The sequence below is a fragment of the Engystomops pustulosus genome, chromosome 5, assembly GCF_040894005.1.
Source record: "Engystomops pustulosus chromosome 5, aEngPut4.maternal, whole genome shotgun sequence".
Lineage (NCBI taxonomy): Eukaryota > Metazoa > Chordata > Amphibia > Anura > Leptodactylidae > Engystomops > Engystomops pustulosus.
Window position 1 is genome coordinate 173,831,258 of NC_092415.1, and position 26,208 is coordinate 173,857,465.

General features: G+C 41.0%; 1 protein-coding gene across 3 annotated transcripts in view; it reads right to left on the bottom strand.

The window, feature by feature from the left end:
* Positions 1-1,534: 1,534 nt before the first annotated feature.
* Positions 1,535-26,208, bottom strand: part of PLCD1 (phospholipase C delta 1) — a 78,697-nt gene continuing 54,023 nt past the window's right edge. For all 3 annotated transcript variants that reach the window (XM_072153841.1, XM_072153842.1, XM_072153840.1), the window contains exons 3-15: positions 19,078-19,306; positions 16,564-16,693; positions 15,422-15,650; positions 14,221-14,422; positions 13,848-13,992; positions 13,152-13,301; positions 11,791-11,961; positions 11,540-11,696; positions 10,592-10,708; positions 7,852-8,030; positions 6,428-6,560; positions 6,184-6,333; positions 1,535-4,878 (exon numbers count right to left, since the gene is read on the bottom strand). In XM_072153841.1, the coding sequence (XP_072009942.1) occupies positions 4,784-4,878; positions 6,184-6,333; positions 6,428-6,560; positions 7,852-8,030; positions 10,592-10,708; positions 11,540-11,696; positions 11,791-11,961; positions 13,152-13,301; positions 13,848-13,992; positions 14,221-14,422; positions 15,422-15,650; positions 16,564-16,693; positions 19,078-19,306 (2,087 nt within the window). In that variant the 3' untranslated portion in view covers positions 1,535-4,783. The remainder of the gene's footprint in view (positions 4,879-6,183; positions 6,334-6,427; positions 6,561-7,851; positions 8,031-10,591; positions 10,709-11,539; positions 11,697-11,790; positions 11,962-13,151; positions 13,302-13,847; positions 13,993-14,220; positions 14,423-15,421; positions 15,651-16,563; positions 16,694-19,077; positions 19,307-26,208) is intronic.

The following is a 26,208-nucleotide window of genomic DNA, read 5'->3' on the forward strand; positions in this document are numbered from 1 at the left end:
TTGTTTCCATGCAACACAAATTGGGAGGGGGGCGGCCTTCGGACAATCCAACTGATTCGGACTGAGCGCGGGATTTAACTTTCAAATTGTGTCACAAGACAATGCACTTACATGCACCGGGAAGAAGAAGGTGAACTCCAGGGACCTGAGCAGGGAAGCGACACATGCATGATATGGGGAGCACGATCTTAGTGAATCGCGGCACAGTGCATTATCGTTGTAAAAATGCAATTTCAGTGAAATCCGCGGACAGGGTAAGTAAATGTGCCCCATCGTGTTGTTGAAGAAGGTTCTGATACACACTTCCATTCACTCTACCATGAAGCTGTAAGAGAGGTCCAACTCCTGCTGCAGAAAACATTCCCTACACCAAGACACTTCCTCCACCACTTTTCACTGACTACTTTAAACACTTTGGGTTGAGTCTTTACCCAGTTTGTTGACAAACATAATGTTACCCTTTAAATCCATATAAATGGAAACGTTTTTCATTACTAAAATGAACTGTGGACCACTTCTCTGTCCTCAGTAAAGGCAAGTCTAGCCTTTTGATTCTGCTATGAGAGGTTTAGTCACTGCAGAGAGGGCTTTCAGTCAAATGCTCTTGAACGTTGTGACACTGTGTGACAAGACATATCCTTAAATGGAGAGCAACTCCAGCTGCAGTGTTGAAACAATTACCCATGAAGATCCTCTGCATTATCCTGTCATCTTTTGCATTTGTCTTTCAAGGGTGACCAGACTTCTGGGTGGACATGAATGAGTTTGTGATGTTGTAATGATACAATACTCTAGAAATCACAGATGTGAAACAACCAACTTCTCTTGCTATGGCGGATGGGGTCACCCCTTGCTGCCAAAGGGTTTCAGTCACTTTGGAACAACACAACATCAAAGTCATGTGAAAACTGGAAAGTTAGGCGCCAGGTAAATAGGGTTTGTCAAATATTTTAAGGGAATTTGCACCAGATGCCAGATTGACACCGATAACTTGAAGGTATCTGAGGGTGCGTCCATACGTTCAGTTTTTCAGGTGCAGTTTTTGATGTCCAAACCAGGAGTGGAGTGAAAATGGAGCAGGAACAGCATCTCTCAATGAAATGTTCTCAACAATTATAATCCTCACCTGCTTTTGGCTTCAAAAACTGCATGTGAATAACTGAACATGTGGATGTACCCTGAAAGTGTTCTCAAAATGAGATAATTGTTTTAGAATATAAAAAGTTTATAAAATAAGCTTAAAGGACATCTACCACCAGGATGAAAGACTGTATGCAAATGAGCCTGAGGGGCTCCAAGCTCCATTAACACCTATGGAGCCCCTCAGGCTCATTTGCATACAGTCCTTCATCCTGGTGGTAGATGCCTTTTAAATAGTGACTTAGTGACCTTGACATTAAGTGTTCTCTAATTTTGATATCCAGTGTATGTTTTATTACAAAAAGCAACAGATAACCAGTGTTCAGCAGAGATTGTGATAGTTTGTGTTAATATATCGCCCTCTGGTGGGAAAATAAAAACATGCACCCAAACCTAGGAAAGAGGCTGAATAACTTTTATTTGTGAAACACTTCCCATAAGTTTAAGGCCAAACAGTTTTACATTGCATAGATAGTAATACATGTTATAAGGAAGTAAAACTATGGGACATAGAATGAAATCCAGCTCTAACAATCAACTATAAAGTGTAACTAACCATAAAAGACATAATATTAAACATAAAAGATTGCACATCGTCTTTCATATAAAACAGGTCAACGCTACACCAAAAAAAAAAAAAAAAAAAGAACTATACAGAGCAAAAAACTGTTGTAAAAATAATTTATAAAGGCACGTTATATAGAGGATGCGCTCCCCTGCGTGCTGGGACCATAGCTCATAAACCGTGAATGGTGGTCACCATATACAGAGAGATACAGCGTCTATGGCCGGTCTTGGATGCAGCAATATAAGGCAAATAGAGTCACCACAGATTCCTATGGAAAATCCATGAACACTTCCAGTGGCAGCAACGGGAATGAGATTTTATCAACTTTTATATGTGGATTTTAAAGGGAATCTGTCAGCAGCTGTAATCATACAAAGCTGCAGTGTTAGGTAAAGACCCTGGAGAGCTGTAGAACCATATCTTTGTGTGCGAGGTTAGTAGCAGCAGGACTGTGAAAGATGCATTTATATTCTAGTACTGTGGAGTCCCCAAGTGCACTGCTGTGCTCCTGGACTTTTTCATTAAACTGCTCTCCTCTGCTATGAGTAAAAACAATTGCAGGCTTCTGGTTAGATACTACAGCAGTCACTCAGAGTAAAGGGGTGGAGTAGTCAACGCAAGCAGTGTGAGGAGCACCAAGTCCAGCTACAATCTTGGAATATAAATGCATTGTTCACAGTTCCGCTGCTACACACAACACAAACAAAAAGTTCTGGTTACACATCTCTTCAGGGCCAATATGTAACACCGGCTGGTAAAAACGGATGACCGATTCCCTTTAAATCCATGGATGTCAATTTAGGCTGCAGATTTTTGCAGTAATGCAGTTTTGGCCGTGTTGCAGATGGTTTAATGCTGAAATACATCAAATACAATATTTAAGTGTTTTCAGTACAGACATACCATGTAATACTTGTAACGGCATCATGAGAATGGAGTCGGTGGAGTCCATCTAAATCATAGCTGTTATACTGAGGAAGCATTGGCACAACATTCACTGGCTGTATACAGGGTGCTGTACTGAAGGATAAGAAATCACAGTGTGTAGTGCATTATACAGGCCGTCGTACAGCCAGATAGCAGCCAAGACCATAGGGGACTGTATAGGCCAAATTTGTATTGTCAGTTACTGTACTATTAACATATAGGTAAACTCTAGACCCTATGGAAACACATAGACACCATATGGGCATTGCTTACAAAAAGACAAAGTAATAGTGATAAGGCAGATCTGTGTGAATGAGGTTCAAGAGTCTATAATACAGGAGGGAGGACTGATCTCCCATAAAGTGGATGCAGAGAAAGAAGATACCTGGAGTTGTGCAAAAGGCCAACTTCTTCCATCGTTTCCTCCGACATCTAGTGATACAACTTCTATGGAGATATCTCTTTGCAGATGTGAGTAGGGGAATATTAGGAAGCAAATAGATTTAAAGGGTTTGTCCACTTTACTCAAATAATTGATATTGTTTGAGTAATGAAAAGTTATACAAATCCCCAATATAATGTCTGTATTCACAGTTGTCTAGATCTCTGCTTGCTGCCCTTCTATAGGAAGCATTTATTGTTTACCTCCTATTGATAATAATTGGTCTGTGGTCATGTGATGTCACACAGGTGAACGGCTCGTGAGAGTAATCAGAGCTGGGTGCTATAACTGTGTGTGACATCACATAACCATGGATCAGTTTCTATCCACAGGAAGCAAACATAGAAGCTTTCTATAGAAGGACAGCAAGCAGAGATCTAGAAAAGGGTTAGGAATTGATACAGAATTTATATTGGAAGATTGTAAAACGTACTCAATTATTTGCCAAAAGTGGACAACCCCTTTAAGATACATGAGATGTATCCAGATTTCAGAGGGACCAGCAGAACATCTAATGTATATAGGGTCTCTCTCAAGTTGCTCTCTGAAGGTAGGTACCAGCATTAGTGTTTAAAGCCCCACATTATAGGATTTTAGACCTGCTGTAAAGCTACCTGACTCTGGCACATGTAGTAGTGTTTTGCTAAACCTGAGCTACTGGCATTATCACTGCAATAATGGAAGTCATACATGGAGTCATACAGGACTTTAAAGACATCTACCACCAGGATCAAGGATTGTAAACTGAGCACACCAACATCCCTCAGAATCCACTCTTCTTTAAATTTTTTATGTCCTGGATTTAAAGAAAAAAAGGCAAATGAGCCCAAGGGGCTCGGGGCTCCATAGAGGTTAATGAAGCCTGGAGCCCCTCAGGCTCAACTGCATAATTTTTCAAGCCTTTTTTTCTTAAAAACCGGGACATAAGAAGCTTAAAGGGCATCTACCACTAGAATGAAGGATTGTATGCAAATGAGCCTGAGGGGGTCCAGGTTCCATAAGTGTTAATGAAGCCTGGAGCCCCTAAACATCATTTGCATTTAGTCTTTCTTCCTGGTGGTAGATGTCCTTTAAAGAAGAGAAGATCCTGCCAGAGGGGGCACACACACCAGTATGTCAGTGTGCTTGGTTTACAATCCTTCATCCTGGTGCTAGATGTCCTTTAAGACAACATGTGATTGTCAAAAAGATATTACAGTTCTGTATCTTAACTGCACTAAAGTGGTTAATATCTTTATAAATTTTCACTACAGATAAATGGGTTTTCCCACTAAAGACATAAATGGCTTTTTGACTGGCTATGATCCTGATAGACGCCCATGTATAGAGTGTCACTCCATAATAGTGAACTGAAGATGCAGAAAGAACTCATATATTCTATATACTGTAGAACGATCCCTTGAATCATAACCATCTGATATGCCATGTATGTAGAGAACGGGAAAAGCACAACAAAAAAAAAAAAAGTACAGAAGCTCCAGTCCAGGTTCCCTTTCAAGTTCACATGCAAACCTAAAATAAGTTTTTCTAAAAGAACAGATTTTGTTTAAAAAAAAACTAAAAATCATTAAAAATATTCATAAAACTGTTGATGACAGCTTTTCCTAATATCATTAACAAAAAAAGCTGGTCCTGACCTAAAATAACTAAAAAGTCTTTTAAAATAGAATAAAAATATAAAACACTGTAAACATTAGAGTCCTGGGTCAGGCTTTGCCTTCTTGGAGCATGATGTGCACAAACAGCGTGGCAGAGGGCAGGGGGTCTCCATTCTTATTTAAAAGGTGAATGTGCCGATAACCTGCCGGGAAAAAAGAAGAATAATTATAATTGGGAATTAGTTATAGTAGCAGAATATTTGTGGTGTTCTGATTTGTAGATCTCAAGATTAGCACAAAATAGTCTCTTAAAGAAGCCAAAATATAGTTTGACCACGACTAACAGTTAGATGACCACGCACGCTACTGGTTGCGCCAACCTGCGGCTTCCAGGTCAAAGGGCTTTTCTTATAAACCAAATTGCTATTTAAAGGGAACCTGTCAGGTTTTACCCCACTAAATTAGCATAGGGCATGATATATTTTTCTCATTTATTTTTTTCCTTTCTATAGTTCCCTCTTTTTTGTGAAATCTCACCCCATTTACCTATAAAAAATCTCCCAAGGTCAGGTAAATATAATAATAATCTTTATTTATAAAGCGCCATTAAATTTTGTAGCAAATATGACTCTTCTTCTCACCCCATTTTCACATGAGACGAGTCAAGTTTAGTGGCTGCAGGAAGAACCTCGCTTACAAAGCCCCAATCTTTGGTTCTATAGAACCTAGAAACATATCAAGGCTTATGGTTCTGTGAGCTACAGAACTGGACATCCAGGCAGATATAAAATAGGTGGGAACTGATATCTGCATTTTTCATTTCCAACTATGTCTTCAGCTGCCTGTATCTCACATGCAGCTTGAAGAAATGAGATATAATTTCATTTAATATAACACAAAATGTTTCGGGACTTCTGAAGTGACCCTCCCCCTGCAATCACTTAACTTGAATCATCACATGTGAAAATGAGATGAGAAAAGTCAAATTTGCCCGACTTTGGGTGGAATTTTTTCGAAATTGGTAAATGGCTACTATTTCACATAAAAGAGGGAACTCAACAAATGACCCTTCATACCCTAACTGAGGGGGCGAGTACTTTAGTGGGGTAAAACCTGGTGACAAGTCCTCTTTAAGACTCCTGTATCTGGTACAATAGGTATAGGGGTTGTTATAGTAATTAAATTAGTATTTCTATAGTAGTTATAGTACAAGGAGATAACAATCTGAGCCGTGAGGGTCCAACAGCTGGGATGATGTCAATCACATTCTCGCAAACTGATGGATCCAGCACGTATCCAGTCGCTCCATTAGCGGTGAAAAGAAGGTTTCAAGAGCTGCAACACGTAATCTACACTCCCATAGTATTTAAATAAAACTTCACACAGTGACCAGAAGCGGTTGTAGGACAAAACTTTTTACGATTGTAACTACATCACTATTATAGTCCATATTATCGGAGAAGAATTTGGAGATAAAAGTAACCAATATCTCGGTATTTAGTTTTTACCTGTTTGTAAACTGGACAGTGGAAGTGTGTACTGTCCCACAAAGTCATTCCGTGAGGAAGCATCGTAATCCTCCACCAGAAATCGCACCATGGCCAGGGCCGGCACATCGATTTCAAACTCCATGTGCTCATTCCACATGGGGTTAAACCCTAAAACAAGTCAAAAACATAAGTTAAAAAACCAAAAAAAAAAAGCAACCAAGCAGAGACTAGTCTGTAAATCTAAAGAGCTGACTGTTCTTACCATTGTTCTCAACGACCTTTGAGAGCTTCTTTTCTTTGTCCCGCGCCACCCCAAGTATCTCCACAGACACAAAGGGGTCCACTATCGAGCTCTTCTTCTTGTTCAGCTTTGGCAGCTGCTGTCCAGAGATGATCTAAAAACACATCATGATTCCACGTTATTAATATATCATTACTTTGTATTACATTTTTAGGGGAATGGAAAATTCAACATGAAAATATGGTCCAGTTTTTAGGATGCATGTTATAGAGCAGGAGGAGCCAAAAATATGGAGGGCTGTGAGAGAAGATTCAGTACAACTTGTATTGTATCTCTGCCCTATGAGATCAGTGGCAGGTATCTAGTCATAACAGAGATTTGTATCTTACCTCTATATGTACAGTGTTGAAAGAACTATTAGCAAACTTGTCATAGAAGCTACAAATATACAGAATCTACTCCCACAAAACAATCAGTTTGGTGCCTTCTTATATAACATGCTGCCTGCAAATAGGACACTATGTACAATCTGCTCAACTCATCTTGATCTATAACATGCTGCTTGCAGATAGGACACTGTGTACAATCTGCTCAGCTCCTCTTGCTCTATAACATGCTGCCTGCAAATAGGACACTATGTACAATCTGCTCAACTCCTCTTGCTCTATAACATGCTGCCTGCAGATAGGACACTGTGTACAATCTGCTCAGCTATTCCTGCTCTATAACATGCTGCCTGTAGATGGGACACAATGTAGAACCTGTTGTTTTCCTCCTGCTTTATATCATGCTAACCCTAAATATAGCAAAATACTTCACAATACTTTTGGCCATCTCTCTTATGCCAAGATATGCTCCACAACTCACCCCCACTGACAGTTCTAGCATTCAACTAGAAGAGAAGGAAGACCACCTTTGGTAATTTTTAAGCAGAGGATTCAAGGGAACCGGTCATCAGGAAGGTAATTTTTAGATGATAGGTTCCTATAGCCTCTGCCATGTCGGTTTTTGAAAAATACCTTTGTGGTGCATATGAATAATTCCAGTGCTTATTAATTGTTTCTTTACCATTAGCTGGCTCCCTGCCAGCAGTGTGTGGTAAGTCCCAGGTAGAGGGGGAGACAGCACAAGTCATCTCCCTCCCTCAGCCTCCTCCTCCCTGCTCCCTCCCCGCTGCAGTGCTTGTTTGTGCTGGCATTATACAGATGCACAACACAGGAATTTTTTTCCATCAACATGCCAGAGGCTTTTGGAACCTGTCATCATGTAAAAATGACCCGTGACAGGTTCTTTTTAATAAAAAAAATCATATTTTCATGATCATTTAGGGCATGCTTCACATGTCAACACTTCACATGTCAGCAATTTTGACACTAAAAGGCTTTCAATATTGACAAATTTATAGTTTATACAAATTATGTAAAAAAAAAAAATAAATATTTTACCATGATGTTTAGCTTCTTCGGAGTCCACCACTCTCCATCCTGAATGGACTTTGGATTGAATTTAGACTGACGATATCGAAGGAACGACGGTTTAAGAACGTAGCCGCTGAAGCCATTGTCTCTGAACCGGCCTTGATAGACGTCCATCTCTGCACACGGTGTCTGGAAATTCAGCGCCACTGAAAATACAACATCATGTTAATAAGGGTTGGATTCTGACATCTATGCATCAAACAAAAAAAAAAACTAATTATAAACGACTATTACGTGAAGGGACAAGTCAATGATGAAAAAGGAAGTTTGAGGATGAGAAACTTTTCTTCGGAAATACAGGCGATCCCCTACTTACGGACACCTGACTTACAGACGACTCATAGTTAAAGACGGACCCCCCTGCCCACTGTGAAGCTCTCTGGATGTTACTATAGTCCCAGACTGCAATAATCAGCTGTAAGATGTCTGTAATGAAGCTTTATTGATAATCCTTGGTCCCATTACTGCAAAAATTGTTGAAACTCCAATTGTCACTATGGGGCCAAAAAAAAAAGTTGTCTGTATCCACAATTATAAAATATACAGTTTCGACTTACATCCAAATTCGACTTAAGACCTTATCTTGTATGTAACCCGGGGACTGTCTGTACTTATTATACATAATCTCCTATCTGCGTCTATTACAGATCTGGTGACACAATCTGCAATCCTCTGGTGACCTCAAAAAGCCTGAAAATTTCATAATTGTAGCTGGCACTGGATTAAAACCACGCCAGCAGATGGACTGAGCACACGCTAGAATATTAAACAAATGAAATGAGAAAATGTCTGAGAATAGAAGATTAAACAGAAAAAAAAGAAAGTATCTTCACTACAATGTCTCCAGACCAGGTAACTATCATAAGTTCTGCTTTTATAAATGTGGTCACACTTCCTAATAATCAAGGGAATTTGATTACCAGCACCAGGCTGCTAAATATGGAAGTAGTAAAGGTAAATTCACACCTGCGTTGACCAGGTTATGTGGTCCCTTCTATTATTAAATAGTGGAATACTATAGTGCAGCTGGATGCATCTTTTTTCCCCTATTGGTAATGGAAGCACAGCAGAAGATAACCTTCCAGAAGTCAACGGGGGACAGAGGATGACCTTCTGTTCACCATCTATTTTTAGTTTCCGAAGGGTTTAACGGAAGGCCCTGACGCAGGTGTGAACTGAGCCACACATCGCTTCTGCATTTTGGTTTAGTTTTTGGTAGGCAAATAATGACATGGTCCAATTTGTTGTGTGTTGTTCAAATTTTAAGACCTGTTCAGGACCGGAATTTTTTTTTTTTATCAGGTATTTTTAATACCTGATAAAAAAAAAAAAATTCCGGTAAAACCATAGAATTCAAAGACAGTTCTTTCTATCGTGACTTTATATTAGCTAAATGTTGTAGTAACTCTGGAAAACTAGAGGTGAATGCACAGTCTGCAGTATTTTAAGTATTTGTAACCTCAGCCTCATGCCTCTTGTGTAATTAGAATTAGGGTCCCCCACTCTTTAGGAGTAGATGGCAACTCAGGCTGTAAGTAAATGACAAAAAAAAACCTCATTAGTAGTTTTCTAATTTTTTTAAAGTCCTTTTTGCATATGCCCCGTGCAGATAGCACATATCAGGGGCGTCACTCCAGCGGTAGCAGCCATAGCAGCTGCTATGGGGCCGGCAGTGTTAGGGGGCCCAGGGGACAGATCTGTGTGTATAAATGTATATATCAGTGAATAAATGTGTGAGTATATATATATGTTTAAATGATGGGCCTGCATACCCAATATGTGTTGTACTTATTTGTATTATACTATCAACACCAAAAATATATATGTATATTTACTGGGGGTGTATGGCTGCCCCATTTAGAAGTCTGCTTTGGGGCCCTGTCTTTCCCAATTACGCCCCTGGCACATATTGGGGGTCATTTACTAAGGGCCCGATTCGCGTTTTCCCGACGTGTTACCCGAATATTTCCGATTTGCGCCGCTTGTACATGAATTGCCCCGGGTTTTTGGCGCACGCGATCGGATTGTGGCGCATCGGGGCCGGCATGCGCGCGACAGAAATGGGGGGGGGCGTGGCCGAACGAAAACCCGACGTATTCGGAAAAACCGCCGCATTTAAATGCCGAAAATGTGTCGCTTGGGGAGCGCTCACCTTCACCTTCTATGGGATGGTGCATTCCGGGGCGTTAAGATTATTTTCGGCGCTGCAGCGCCACCTGGTGGACGGCGGAGGAACTACCATCTTAAATCCCAGCCGGACCCGAATCCTGTGCAGAGAACGCGCCGCTGGATCGCGAATGGGCCGGGTAAGTAAATGTGCCCCATTATATATGTGTGCAATGACAATGTAAAACTATAATCAATCACTATCCTGGTGTGCTAATAAAGATGAGAATTTCTCCTTTAATAGAATATGAGGATTGTGTTTCTAACGGGAAATAGAACCAGAGACATCCACTCTTGAATTAACAGTAAAAAAGGTGATTTTTTAATACAGATCTCAATTCCCAATAATAACTTTAAGAGTAGATACAGCGGACACTTGGCAAAAGTACACGCACCCGCTGCCTCTGAACCTAGAAAATGGTGATTGATGATGTACATATTTTGTAACATATTTTGGTAAAGGTTTAATACAATATTACAGCTTATTTTTTAAAATTTGAATGGGAAAAATGACAAAAAAAGCATATTTTTTTGCACTCACCGATCTGACAGCCGGCATTCCACATGTCTACAGCGCTGTAGTTGGAGGAGTCTGTTCTCATGCCGTCAGGATAGATTCTGGTCAGCTGCCTGGAGTTGTGGCGAATAAAACTATTTCCTTTATTGGAAAGAGAAACATAATACACAACATTAGAAGATCTGAAATCATCTTATTTACTGCAAATGTGGGAGACATAGTAAATACCACACTGGTCCGTAGAGGTTTCTACTAAGGGAAGAGGGTGAGAATTCCAGACAGATAACATAGAATAATTTTAAATAACGGGATAACTAGAAGGCGCTGTGTGTATGTACAAATACCATGAAGGAAAATATTTAAAGGGAAAAAAAAATTGTCTCAAAATGAATATGCAAATGAGCTGAGTAAAGTTGTGTATTGCCTGAAATGAGTCACTTTTAGAGGCTATAGGATGAAGCATCATATCAAATAAGAATCACATCTTTCAGATAAAATCAGGTTTGTGGTTCTGTGAAAGAGGTTATTTCATTACCTGACAGGGCTGGTAGTTTAATGGGGTAAGTTTGGGCGATTTTAAGTATGACATAACAGGAAAGATCTCATCAAGCACCAGGTTGGGAAACAATTGTGCTACACTGAACTAGAAGTATCTTATACATTGCTGTAATGCAGCTGTACTGCAGAAATAGACTGATTCTTATGAAGTTATCCTTCTATTTGGTCCATGGGTTTAAGAAGTTAAAAAGGAGCCTGGCCCTGCCACTATCCAGAAAATGGAGCTGTTCCTTTGTCATTGTTCTCTGTGTTGATTCAGGCCGCGGAAGCAGCAGAAATCAGTGGGGTCCTAAGTGTCTGACACTGATGACCTATGTTCAATCAATAAGTTGGACCCCCTTTAACGCATGGCAGTCAACCCAGATCTGATCTTAATAACACGCTGGCCTATTAGTAGTATTTCTCCAGTCTTACCAGACTCGCTGGCCAGCTTCAGAGCCTTGCTCTCGGTGAGGGAGGACATCTCATAGAATGACTGATGTTCTGCGGCGTATTCAAAGCCACGGAAGTGCACGCTCTTACAGTATATTACGGTGTCCGACAGTTCCTTGGCGAGCTTCAGCTTTGTGCTCTAGGATAAAATTACATTTTCTGCCATGAGTACAAACAGCTAAAAGTAAAATGTGGCTTTTGTTTTCCTTTATCTTTGAGCCTGCGCCGCTTACCGCTCCTTTCTTGGCATGGACGGTAGACTTCACCGCCTCATCCTCCATTTCTGCAGCTTCATCCTCATCAGATACATCGGACGCCTCAGAGATGTTGTTCTCCGTTTCCTTTATGCTGGCTTCCAGCGAGTTGAGCTTTTTCCCTTTCACAAGGATTTTCCCTTTTAGTTGCTGAAAAAAAAAGGAAGAGTCAGCACTCCGGACTCTCCTAATAAATAATAGCAATCCCCAATGAAATAACAAGTGAAGATCCTTTCTTATAACCCTACGTTGTATATAATCTTACCCATAAAACTAGAAGTGATTCTGCAAGTTGTATTTAGGTGAATAGCACAGATGTAGAAACAATACTGCAGAGGATTTCAAAGAGATCTATTATTTCTGTCCATTATTTTGTTACCCATTTTAATCTGTATGCTAATGAGGTAGTGATCTCCTTAGCACTCGGAGCACTACTATCCCTGTCCTCTCCATCAGATACTTAGGAAATTTGGGGTGACACTGGAAAAAGGAAATGATACAGGCAGGAATAGCAGTGCTCTAAGTGCTGACAGGTCCTGGGTGAATCAACGATTTCATTAGCATAAGGATTAAACTGGGAATATCTTGCAAATGGCATAATAGACAGAACTAATAATGATAAGTTGCAAATTATACTGCATTTCACTACAACATGCTGCCAGCAGATTATGAGGCTGGGTGGAGGTGAGATACTCCCTTTCAGTCCTTCCACTGGTGGTCTAAGGCAGCCTCTAACAGGTATGCCGCCATTTGAGGCTTACATCACGCTCCCGGATGACAAATAAATGATGACATCATTAGGGATATCGATGGGCAAATGAACAATTGTACAACCCATTGCCATCAACCAAGGCACCTAAGGGGTAAAACAGCTGCAACAGGTTCCCCGACTCAATGCTGCGGTCAACAAAGAAGAAAGGGCGTTTCTGCTTTTTACCCTGCAATTTCAGTGAATTCTCTCTTGCTTGAAAGAAGGACAGAAGCTCAATCACTGTGGTTTTAGATTACATAAAAAGAGAGAAAGGGCAGCAGTGCGTCACAGCAACAAAATCTAATCCCAGATGCTCTGAGACAACAGCAAACTCCCAGACAGACGCTGCACAGACCAAAGTTGCCGTAAAATAATGAATATAAGTCAGTGACCAGAAACATCTAAAATAAATATGCAAAATGGCAGATACTTTAAATTTAACATTTTTTATACTCTTTCTGAATGTAGTTCAAAACCAGATAAGGTACAGTAATATATCGTCTACTTCCCACACATTATTGTAGTTTATATTGTACATCTATAGATGAATATTTTTCACCACTTATGAGTGCAGCAAGTAATGTCTTACCTCAGGGGATGGGAAATCCTTTATTTTTCCTTCAACTGGCAGCATCAGAAGCATATCCCCAAGTATGTCCTTCATGTGCCTGGCCATAGTCTTCTGCTGATCCAGGCTGCAGTGGTTTTCCAGAGAAATGATCACAGGATAAGGAGAAGTCTTAGGAAGGGAAATATAATGTTAGTAGGTGTGTGTATGCACTAGAATAATAATTATGTGTAAAGCCCATCAGCACCAGAACTTGTGCATTCTCGGGACCTGCGGTCCTTTGTTTGTGGTCTGTGCGTCATCGGTGGTGAGGTTGCCTCAAGTGCCGATGATAGTAAAAATGACAGTCCGAGGCGCTAGCATGGGCCGGAATAGGACCTGCGCCGATGTTGGAACCTCAGCCGGATCCAGCATATAACAAATACCAATCGTGTCTAATAGGCCTTAGTGTATAGTTACTATAATGTTAGTGCTACAATTGCGCAATTTGTATATATACCATGGGTAGGACAGAGCAGATTTTTTTTGTCCGGCTACAAATACACTAAAGAATCTAATGGGATTGCCAAAGTCTAGCAATAACTCCAAACAATGACTTTTTGATTGTATCTTTTTGCTAATATAAAAGTAATTTCACTGGATTTTACAAGGTCCACACACAACTGACCACATCACACGTCACAACGTCCTATTGTGACTCAGAGACTTGTCACTTACCTTAAATGCATAGTTCTTTATAGCTTTTATAACGTCTTTAAAGAGGATCTTGGAGGTAAGAGTATAACCGTGATAAATGACTGGTTCTCCATTAGTCCCATCCCAACAATCCAACTCCACACAACGACAGCCTTTAGTAAGAGCCCTGTATACATATATATGTAAAAATGTGACCGATTGATGAATTCATGTATCACAGTCTTATCTTAATAGAAATGCTTCATATCAAAAAATTTAAAAATGTGATCTAAATTGATATACCTGCCCACCCACATATCATGACACACACACACATATATATACACATATACACAGTATATATATATGTTATGGATATCAATATATGGAGGGAGGCCTTGTGTAAGGGACTTACCGTATGTAAGCCTCAGTGCTGCTGGGACCCTTCAGCTGGTCTTCCATCAGGTACGTGTTGTGTGAGGAGGAGATGAAGTAGTGGCACAGCGGCTGCTTCATGTCCTGGTAGACTTTTCTGTGGGCAGGATTGAATACGCTGCCATCATCAGATAACAGATAGATCAGGAAGCCATCTTTAGTGAAAGACTCTTGTTTTTTACCTGCAACAAAAACAAACAAGCTTTAGAATAGGTTTATAAATGGGACTGGACCTGTCCAAGAATGATATTTAAAGGAAGAGGGGACTTTCACGCAGACAACAAAAGATGCAACTTATATAATGAAAAATATTCCAAAATGATTCTTCCATTTCTAGTCTTTGGGAGGTAATCAAATTCTATATCTTACAAGATGGAGGGTGACCCTGACACCTACGCCAACACTTAGCATCCCAGTAACATTTGTGGCTAGTGAGTGGATGGTCTCCGTGGGAACACGGGACACCCTCTGGAGAGGCACTTACAGAATTTCTTCTATAGGAACTGCCCTAGGTTTTTGGCAGTCATATAAAGCATGGGGCTGCTGAATCCACGGCCTTGGGCAGGAGACAAATATTAAGTAAACCAGGACATACACTAGCTGTAAAAAAATACAGAACCACATGTCCATTATAAAGGTTTGTGGGGATGAAGCCTTAAAGGGGTGTTCCTATCTGGGCATTTACATTTAATGTAATTTATCTGCCATATATAAAACATTTCTTCAATTGCATGTCATTTTAAAAAAATGTCCCTGCGTCAAGACAATTTCCCATAAATGTAGCAATATCTGTACTTGGATATGACCACCAGGCCCTCTTCCAGCAGTGACCCCACATGCACTATTGAGGTGTCCGACCACCAGGATTCAGCGATTATTACCAGGGACACTTACTCATAGATCCAGGCCCCTAGACTGTGGTAATCTTCTCATATTTGTTATCCATCGCCTTTAAATGCTAATGAGTCTGAGGGACTCTGGAGGGGAAGGTGTTACCAGGGCCCCGCAGTGCTGCAGTATCACCAATTAATCTTTAAAATTATGCTAATTATCGTGAGGTGTGCTGGTGGTGGTTTCCAGAGAAACTCCATTCCTGTGATCGTGGGGATCACAGCAGTATGACCTCCAACAATCACATTTTATCCCCCATCCTGTGGATAGGGTATGGACAAGCAGCCTACCTTCTTCACTTGGTTCATACTTTGCTATCAATGACTTCACATGGTCTAAGGTGACATTTTCCTGCTGCTCTTTCTGCAGGAACTTGTGGAAGCCCTCGGCAGACATGAAATTCTCACTGTCCTTATACGTAGAATATATAACATCTATCTCTTCTCGTGTTGTCAGCATCTTGTAAAACTCTTCTATTTCATCATCTTCCAGGGACCCCGTCCTTGATTTGTCACATTGCTGTAAATTAAGAAAACAAATACATTAACTGGTTGGTGCAACATAGGAACCACCTCTTAGACACCTGAATGAGCATTCAGACCGGCCATAACCTATAGACAGGGCTGTGTTCTTCTGTAGCGTAAAACAATTGAGAGGTAAATGTGTCCAGAAATCGCCCTTGATGCATATAATTGTGTGATTCTATGACTTGTTCAAAGTGCGTAAAGCTACAGAATTATGCAAACTTGATATAGTGTCATAGTAAAAATATAAAGAAAAATAAAATGCCAGCAGTACTCATAACATTCATGTCTGTCCAATGTGCCAATTTTGTTAGGAATGAATGGATGTATGGGGGGGGGGGGGTCTCAACTTTTTTCCAAATGGCAAGTATTGAGGAGAGGATAAGACGACTCTACTTGAGCATCTTCAAACCATTTGCCATCACGTAAAAAGAGCCAATATGGTCAGGGACTTGTTCCTTCTTTTACTGGGGAAAAAAAATGTAATTTTGGAAGAAATAGTTAACTAAAGTGTGAACAATAATCTTTGATGGCTGGGTTTGAAGCACTAGGGGTCATGGGACCCACTTCTGCAAATCAGTGGCCTCCTCAGACCAAGAGTCGTCACTTCCTTTAACATCCTAAGTCATGTCCCATGATTTAAGCAGACGACTGATTGGCTACAGCAGGTCCCTTGAATCTCTCACTTTTCTGGTCAAATTGTCAGTGCAACAGAGGAACCAGGAGCAGGTAAGGCCCTCTCCATAGAAAGCTGCATTGAGATACTCTGTGATCACCACAATGTGGCTGCCATAGATTTCTACTGTGGCCATGATGAATGGAGCCCAAGTATGGTTTTCTTTTCAGTTATCTAGGAAAACACCTTTACAATATGGGCTAAAATGCCTGGCTACCTTCAGAGATCTTACCTGGAAGATCTGTTTTGCATAGCTATCATCGGTCTCAATGTTCACATCTTGCAGGAAATTCTTAAGCTCTTTAAAGCTCATTTTGTTGTCCTTGTTTTTATCAGCTTTCCGCAGACAAGCGTGGATCCAGCTATGAATATCATTAAGGATTATTATCCAAACAGGATGTCAAGATCTTTATTAAATATATTATCACAAAGGGACACAACAGGGTTAAAAATGGACAATGGTACAGTATTTTTCGGACTACAAGGCGCACCGGATTAGGTTCATATATAAGGCACACCAGATTATAAGGCGCACTTGATTATAAGTATGAATGACCAGCAGGTGGCAGACCTGTGCACAGTTCAAGGCAGCTGTTGTCTGTAAGTACGCTTCATATATAAGGCGCACTGGACTATAAGGCGCACCTTTGATTTCTGAGAAAATCAAAGGAATTTTTGTGCGCCTTACAGTCCGAAAAATATGGTAATAGAAGGAAGTATTCTACGTGTTTTGCATCAGCCTACGTTGAATGCTGCGATGTATACATCTAGAAATTGACAAAAAAAATGATGCATATTTGGTCATATTTCTCATTTTTTTTTACTTTTTACATTTGGGGGGGAAAAAAACTTATGTTTTTAAGAATTTTAAGATTCATGGCCACTTGCATATCATAAATACGACAATCTCATTAAAAAAATGTATCAATGTAGTCTTTTAGGACCTCTTTTTAGGCTGCAGTTTTGCCTTTTTTGGCTACTAGAAGCATATGCAAGCCTTACATAATGGGACATTTCCGCATGACTTAATGCCACATTGTCCACATCTGGTATGTAAGATGACATCAGGAATCGGTGGATGTGAATAAATCCTATTTATGCTGAATTACACAACTGTATTTTCCAGGTATATAGTAAATTGTAGCGCGGCAAATGCCATAAGAAAGGTTGGTAAAATATGATGTGCTGGTGCCGCACCACTACAGAACATGCCAGTAATTACAAGACCTTGGAAGGAGACGGTTTTTCGTACATATTTTTATCCAAAGGCCTACGCCCTGTGTTTACTCTTCCCTGCAATTAAGAACATAAAGTGTACTATAAAACACGGTAGACGGTGGTCTACAAAATACACCACAGACTATAGAAGTGTATTTATCCGAAGACAGAAATGGAACCTGTTGTCAGGATTAGAAATAATTACATGTTGTCATTACTCCATAAAAAGCAGGGTCCATCGTATATATGTATATTATTAGACTAGTCAGAATATGTCACCCACACCGGAGCAGGTGACTTAGGCATAAACTGTGCAAAAGATTTAAAAGAAAATGCCCTCAAAGCAAATATAAAGAGGACGCGCACTTTTGTCCTGATCAAGGTCTTGTTTGGAACAGAGATATGTAATGGGAAATGTTATTTTACTTGATTATTTATATGTAATAGAAAAATTTGAAATTACGTCAAAAGGAAAGGAGAAAAAAAAAAGTTTAGTTCACACTCCATTATTGGCTATTATGCGGGTACACTGACCGTACCTGTGGCAGAAAGCCCAGGTCCTGCTGCAACTGCCCTGACAGCAGAGAAGTCCCAACAGGGTTGCTTAACCTTTTTGATGCTGTGGTCTACAGTGACCAAGGCATCTAAGAAGTTAGACTGATGGAAAGCATCACTCAGGCCCCTTTCACACTTGCGTTTTTCACGCCCGTTTTCTGCACATGCTTTTGACGTGCAGAACTTGCATTGCACTCTGACCCATTGTAATCAATGGGCTTTTTCAGACTTGCATTTTTTTTAACGCGTGAAAAATGCACCATACAAGTCTATGGAGATGCATCAAAAATGCATTGCAAAATTTTCACGCATCAATTGCCATAGAAAAGATAGACAGCAATGCGCGTGAAAAACGCATTGAAATTGCATTTAAATTGCAATGAAAATGCATTGAAAGTGCGTTTGAAAAACTGAGACACTGAAGAAACTCTGACTGAAAACTGATTGAACTCTGATGCAAAATGTGCGTTTTTCACTGACCAAACCCTGATCGCACCCTGATCAGACTCTGACGTGACCTGCAACGCAAGTGTGGAAGGGGCCTTAGACCCCACGCAACACAAAGGGGTTGTAATGGCTGCCGGAAGCCTGACAATGGTTATGACAACTATTCGCAACATGACGGGGAAATGCACCGCCAACTTCCGGAACAACCTAGGACTCATCTTCATGCAGAGGAGTGAGCTTAGGCACTATGGTCCATGTTTGACTGCGGGGGCTAAGGGGCTAAGAACCCAGGATCAGAGCTTTTCTGGTTCCAGGCGTTAGTGCTGGGCCTGAGCTGTAGCAGGATGCAACGTAGAAAGGCATCGCATCAGTAATACACATACTGAACGCTGTAAAAAGACCAATGCAGAAAGGGTCACATACTGACAAATGAATGTATCCCTTATGATAACTGTACAATAAAACTGTTATTTTCATCATACAATCTGTAACTCTGAGAACTCCGCTGACAATATATAAAGGATACTGTTGCAGCTTCTGCTTTTGGCTCATGGCCCGAGAGTTGTTCATAACCTTATTGAGCCCTCCGGTCCAGCGAGCGGCTTCCTCGTTAGAGCTAGCGATCAGATCCAGGTTCTTCCGCTGACCCTTGAAGATAATGGAAAAACACCGATCGCTCGGTACATCCTTTGCAAACCTCTTCATCCCTTCCGTCTCGTGACCCAGACGTACATCTTCAACATCATCAATGCTGACTGGAGAGGAAAAAAAAGCAAATAAATAAAAGCATAATAAACCACGACATAGGCTTTATAGATAAAATGGAGTGTTTTTTTTTTTATTCACTATTGTTATTTTAACAGCAAAATTTAGAGTAAACCTTAACCTACTATAGAGAACGCTTAGACATGCAAGAGAACATGAGACAGTATACAGTAGTGGATTATAATATAGGCGGTTTGGGCAGTGGCCCGGGGCCTATGGTCTTCCAAACCAACCACCTAATTTTATACTCATACAAGGATTTCATGGTTGAAGCTGCTTCTATCTGTTCCTGCTTACAATACACATGTACACAAGAGCCATTTCAGGAACTCTGAAGCTCCACCATAGGTCCTGAAAAGGCATAATGAAAGCAGGCAGGAAGGACAAATTCTCCATTCCCCAAGGAGCCCGATTCTAGTACCATATGTAGTGATTCCAGACTTGTAGGGGCTACTATATACATACAGCACAGGGCCCATAGAAACCTTCATCCAACACTGACAGTATGACAATGTGATAAGAAACAATAATACAAAATGGAAGGGAGGCCACTGATCCCAAGGGAACTAGGGCGAGGATCATAAAGGGATGGAAGGGACAATAGGAACTAGACAAGGAGCTGAGAAAAGATAAGATTAGAGCTCAATTAGAGAAAAAGAAGGAGAGCAGAAAAAAAAGAGATAAGGAAGGAGAAAAAAAAAAAGAAAGAAGTGGAGGGGGAGGGGGGGGGGGATTATTATATTTGTACCTTCAGGATGTAAAATGAGACCTGATAAGTTCCCTGGCAAACGCGAAACACGTTGTCCATTGTTATTTATTGGAAATGATCCACAGTTTTATATTGGATTAAAAAGTAAAAATAATTTTTTTTTCCCCATTTGATAATCAAACCGAGCCATTGCCAATAAAAATGGACATTCCTCAATTTCCAGTGAATTTCCTTATATTAGGATAAACATACAGACTATTATTGATGAGGGTGTAAAAAAAATGTAGGTAGAGGGCGAGACTAGATACAGACAGGTCACTCCACATTCGGCCTCGTTTACTAAGGGTTGCGCTGGCATTGTGTTGCACGCGATCGTATTTTGGCGCGGCTGCCCTGGCTTCCATGCGACACAAATTAGGGGGTGAATAACCAAATAATTCACTTTTTCAAAGTATCTTCCATTTTACATGGTCTCCAGTTTAATTTTTTCTGCAGACACTATGGCCCACATTTATCAAAACAGTCTGTACTATGTGCAGTTTGCCAGTGTAGTGTGCAGGGGGCGCCAGATTCGTGAATTGTGGTGCATGGTCTTCATTAATCTGGCGCCCCCTGCACTGCTCCAGAAGTACCTATGCACCATTTTTTGGGGTGCGCTTTGTTCATGCTGCAGAATTGTGTCGTACGTCAATAATAAATATGGTGCAAACTCCAACTAAGCAGAAACAGCTCCTTTAGTTGCACATTTTTTCTGCCTTGTCGGACACAGAGCAGTCGCGACACAAAACTGGCGCAGACAATTTATAAATACATGTGCCAGCAGTTTGCAAGGGCAGACAGAAAACTGGTGCAAACACTTTAATAAATGTGGGCCAGAATCATCTCAGTAGAAAGTGTAATGTCGAGAGCTCTGTCTGACCCAGAATTATGTTAATTTTTCCAATAAATAACATGAAAAATCATTACAAAAGAATTATACTTAGTGCCTATATTTTTAGAGCAGATTTAGCAATAGGAAAAAAAATGGGTAAATTAAAAGGGTTTTCCCACGCAACAAGTTAGACCCTATCCACAGGATAGGTCCTCACTTGCTGATCGGTGGGGGTCTCAGTAATGGGACCCCCACAGATCACGAGAATGGGGGTCCTATGTACCCCAGCTTCGGTCATCTCAAGGAGCAACGAGGGGTCCAACAGGGGTACATCAGGCTCCCGTTCTTGTGATCTGTGGGGGTCCCATCACTGAGACCCTCACCAATAAGCAAGTTAGGTCCCATCATTTTTTTCATGGGAAAAGCTGTATAACATTTCTTTCCAATTCTTTACAACTAGGATATAAAGAAGTTATACCAAAACCTTAAAGGGGTCACGTACACGTAGGTTTACAAGGGTAAATACACTAACAATACCCTAATAAGATCAACCATATTGTACTTGCCATGACAAACTTTGCCCCTTCTGCCCCAAGGATCATGTGACCAGGTGGCAGCCGCTTTCTGTGAGGTCTTGTGTCCTAAAGACATCCTGCAGCTCAACGGCCATACCCGTAGGGACAAGGGACAAAGGTTAACCATGGCAAGTACAATATGGGTGACCCTATTTTGTTATTGTACTTACCCTGTAACCTTTTCAAAATGTGGCCAACTCCTTTAAGTTAAGGGTATATGCATATTACTTTCATGCAATTTAGATGCAGATTTCAATGGGAAATTACACTGCAAGGGATTAGTCATATGGTTGTGTTCAGTCCATTAACCCCTTAATGACGCAGCCAGTTCATAGCTTAAGGCTCAGCCCCATTTTTTGTATTCTGACCTGCGTCGCTTTATATGGTTATAACTTTTGAACACTGTTACTTATCAAAGCGATTCTGAGATTGTTTTTTCCCCACATGTTGTACTTCATTTTAGTGGTAAATTTTGGCTGATAAGTTTTGCGTTTATTTACAAAAAAAAATTGCCATTTTTGAAATTCAAAATCATCGCGTTTTCCGGCAGATAGATTTACCACCTAAATAAGTTGCTGAATAACATTTCCCATTTGTCTTCTTTACATTTTCATAATTTTTGAAATGTCTGGATAATTTATTTTGATGTCACACGGCCTACAAATCAAATATTGGTTTTCCATATTTTCCGAATTTACTATTTTGGGGATAATTTCTGATTTGAATGAAATTTTAAATATTTAGCATTAAACACCTTTGCTTTTCTGCTTCCTGCTCCACACCACGGCTTCTTCTCTCCTCCTTGTGCCGCTCTGCTCCGTGTTCTGCGCTATTTAATGTGCCAGCATCAGGAGGGGAACCGGGGGTAGTACAATACAGCTGACAAGTACTTACCACTCCATGGTTCTCTCCTGCTTCCCTGGGATACTCCGCTCTGTCCTTACCCTGATGCTTACAACTAGTGTCCGAGATCGGGGCAGAGAGCAGAGGGGCAGGAGAGGTCCCGGAAGCAGTGTGGGCTTCTCAGCTGCACTCACCACTACCCAGCTTCCTGCACTAATGAACGCTTCCATCAGCAATAGAAGCACTCATTGGACTCAGCGTGACACGGACTGCAACTCATGGCTTCACAGAACGCGTGTGGCCCGGCAGCCGTGTGTGGTGCAAACCTCTTCTAGGCATTTAGTTGAGATGAATGTGGCTGCACTTTATGTACATGCTCAGTAGTGAAGCTCCTCTGCTACAGATCAGAGTAATAAGGCACTGGGCCAAAATGACTGCTCTCATCATAGAACTGCAAGAAAGACCAGAAAAAAAGGCCAGTTGGAGTCGGTGACCATTCTGGTGGAGCTGGAGTCCAAGTCAGGAAAATTAAGGAGGTGCTATTGTGATATATCATGCTCAGATAGATCTTGTGTATATCTAATTATAGAACTGAAAATGTAATTTTTCACATCCAAATCTTTCTGTATATCATATTAGCAGTTACACAGCCTAAATATTTGAGCCAACATAGAAAATATTTTCCAAATGCCAAAAGGTGATCCAATTTCTCCTTTCCCATCCACATGAAACTCCGGCAGTAGAAGTGCCATTGTAAATACAGATGTTTCACGTGGATAAACAGATCGGGAGCCACAATGTCCTAGAGGTCATCCTGATTATAAAGTCCCATCAAGCAGAAAGCTCAGCATGCACCCAATCTGGCCCTGGGCCTGCATGTGAAATGCATCTGCAAGCCAACCGAGAGGGATAATAACACAAGTACTGGTATCAGATAATACAAAGTCCAGTCATAAAAGGAGAAAGTCACAGCAAACATTAGCTGGAAGCGGATCCTTTGATTTGTTTCCAGTGAAAAGGAAGACACACCCAACTCCTTCTGCATTACCGAGACGGTACAATGAGCGGTGATACTCATATCACAGCAATTATGTTTAGAGCTATTACGATTCTGAGCCAAATCTACTTACCTAACTACAGGCGGTCCATTACTCGAGGATAGACGACCCCCTAGTTAAAAACTGACCCCTCTGCCCACTGTGACCTCTGGATGCTTTACTATAGTCCCAGACTGCAATGATCAGATGTAAGGTGTCTGTAATGAAGCTTTCTCCATAATCCTTGGTCCCATTACAGCAAAAAAATTTTGAAACTCCAATTTTCACTGGGGCAAAAAACTAATTTGTCTGGATCTACCATTATAAAATATACAGTTTCGACTTGCACACAAATTCAACTGAAGAACAAACCTATGGAACCTATCTTGTACGTAACCCGGGGACTGCCTGTATACCTAAATATACTGAGTAAATATTCTGTGGCCTAGGCAAGTCTGTCTGTATAAAAAAAAACTTTTCTGCAATCAAGATAACTTTTTAATAAGCAAGACACATAAATTCAGCTACAACCCTGGGAGGCTGCTATAAAGGGATTAACTGGACATATATCCACGTGAGCCGCCAGTGAGGAATGTCAGAAGAAGGGAATGTCATCATCCTGCTGCGAAGACCAACTCACTTTTAAAGTTTACTCTTTTGAAAAGGAGGACTCCCTGCGGGGTGTCGGAGATACAGGCTGTGCGCCAACATGTAAATGTGTGGTTGACCTTCACAATTTCAGGCCCTCAGGACATTTGCATGGAGCACATTACTACATGGCTTCAATCCAAGAGAGTGCGGGATCTTGGTTTGTTACTACTGACAGCTGTATATTCATACAATACCGTTCCACAGTGACTCGTGTACATGCTAGTCTCCCGATACCACAGGTGATACAGAGGTGGCTGCATGATGTGGGAGTACAGGATTCCGTCACCAAATTGTCGAGTTTGAGTAAAGACCACTTTAATAAGGACCTGTCACCAGATTTTGACAACGCCTGCTGATAAAGGGTTACAAGTCCTCCCCATATCAAATAAAATGAGCTGCCAGTGGGGCCCTGCACCTTAATTACAGATGTTTATCTGATGTGAAAATTAGCCTTTCTGACTCATCTCTGATATCTGTGACTCTTCTCTCTCTGAGGCTGGCAGTGAACCACGCCCCATTATTCTGACTGACAGTTCTGTCTCTCTTCAAATCCCTTCTCTGCCTCCTTGGTCTTAGGGACCGTCTTCTAATATTCAACAGCCAAATAAACCTCCTATGTACGGATGGAAAATATTGTGTCAATCTTTTTACACGGTGCCTTGTGTTACATTCATGACATGTGACCAGTGACATCATTGCATTGCACTGTACACCATGTATGTGATCACATGAAATCACAGCAGCCTCCAGGGAGGATGGAGAAGAGTAGATGTCCATGGAGGCTGCTGTGACTTCATGTGGTCAGATACTTACATGGGGTACAGTTTGCTATTGTTAAGATGCTAAAGGGCCTAAGATGATTTAACTCTGGTCACATGACATGTACTGTGACCAGTAAGGAGGGATAAGGCATGGGGAGTATTAGATGGGAGGGGCTGGATAAGCAGGATCAATTGAAAGGGACTTCCACTCAAACTAATGGTTGGACCAGAAGGTCGAACAAGTCTCCTGTGGCTCTATTCAATAGTATGGGAGTGTCAGAAATTGCTGAGCATAGCACGTGCCCATTTCTAGACAGCAGACCCTCACTGATCAACCTGTTAATTCCCTTTGTGGACAACATGGGGAGAGATTTATCAGAACTGTGCAAGGTAGAAACCAATCAGCACTCAGTTTTCATTTTATAAACAGCTGTAGCAAAAAAAAAAAAAAAAAGTATGCTGAGCGCCGATTGGTTGCTATGGGCAACTAGAAAAGTTCTGCTCTCAGACACTTCTTATAAATCTCCCCTAAAGTGTCCATTTTGTCATTGCCTGACTGTAGAACCCTCATCTCTAGCAGAAGGGTCCTTGTTATTGTATGAATAAAGGGAAGTAAAGCCCACGGTTTCCCAAATACTATGAGGGAGATTTATCAGGGCAGTTTTCTGGCGTACAAGCCCTAGAACAATCCCAATGCCTAGAAAACCACCAGTCATTGTGGTCATTTCCCCCTTCCACATGAATGGGGTGTGAAGGGGCATGAAAGGGGTGGAGTTGAGCTAGCGACTGTCTAAGGTGAATTGGTGGGGCCTGGCATAGATTCACACCCTGCACAGCCTGGCCGGTCGGCTGATGCATGAGGGAGGCTGTTGGGGGCACACAATTACCAGCATATAATAAATGCTGCCCCTATGACACTGATGAAGATAGTTTAGGATAGCAATCCATTCATCTTTGAAGATAGCCAAGTGGCAAGCTCAAAAACTTGAGCCCCCATTTGAATAGGTGATCATTTTCCAACCTGGGCAACGACTTTAACATAGAAGGCTTGGGATTCAGGCTTGTAACATGAAATATAGCTCAATGTATTGTATTTAAGTTCTTCTTCAGATCTACATCTTTGGGTTTTGAATGACGTAAATTCCATCCTATAATTGCACCTTTGGAGCTGGGTGACACAGCGGCTTACTACGTTATGAATTTGTATTACTGTACAAAGACTTCTAAGGTCACAAGCGTTTATAGTGGTAATGTAAGCCGAGCACTGGCACAATGCAATTCTTAAGTTATTACTTAAGAAGCGGTAAGTATAGATCTCCACTTACCACACAACCCCTACACAAGACGACGTTGTGGTGGTCAGAGGTTAAAAACAACTTTCAGTCATCTTTGATGTAGGGAAGATTCTACAAAAAGCTGTAAAAATTACATGCAGAAAACTAGCG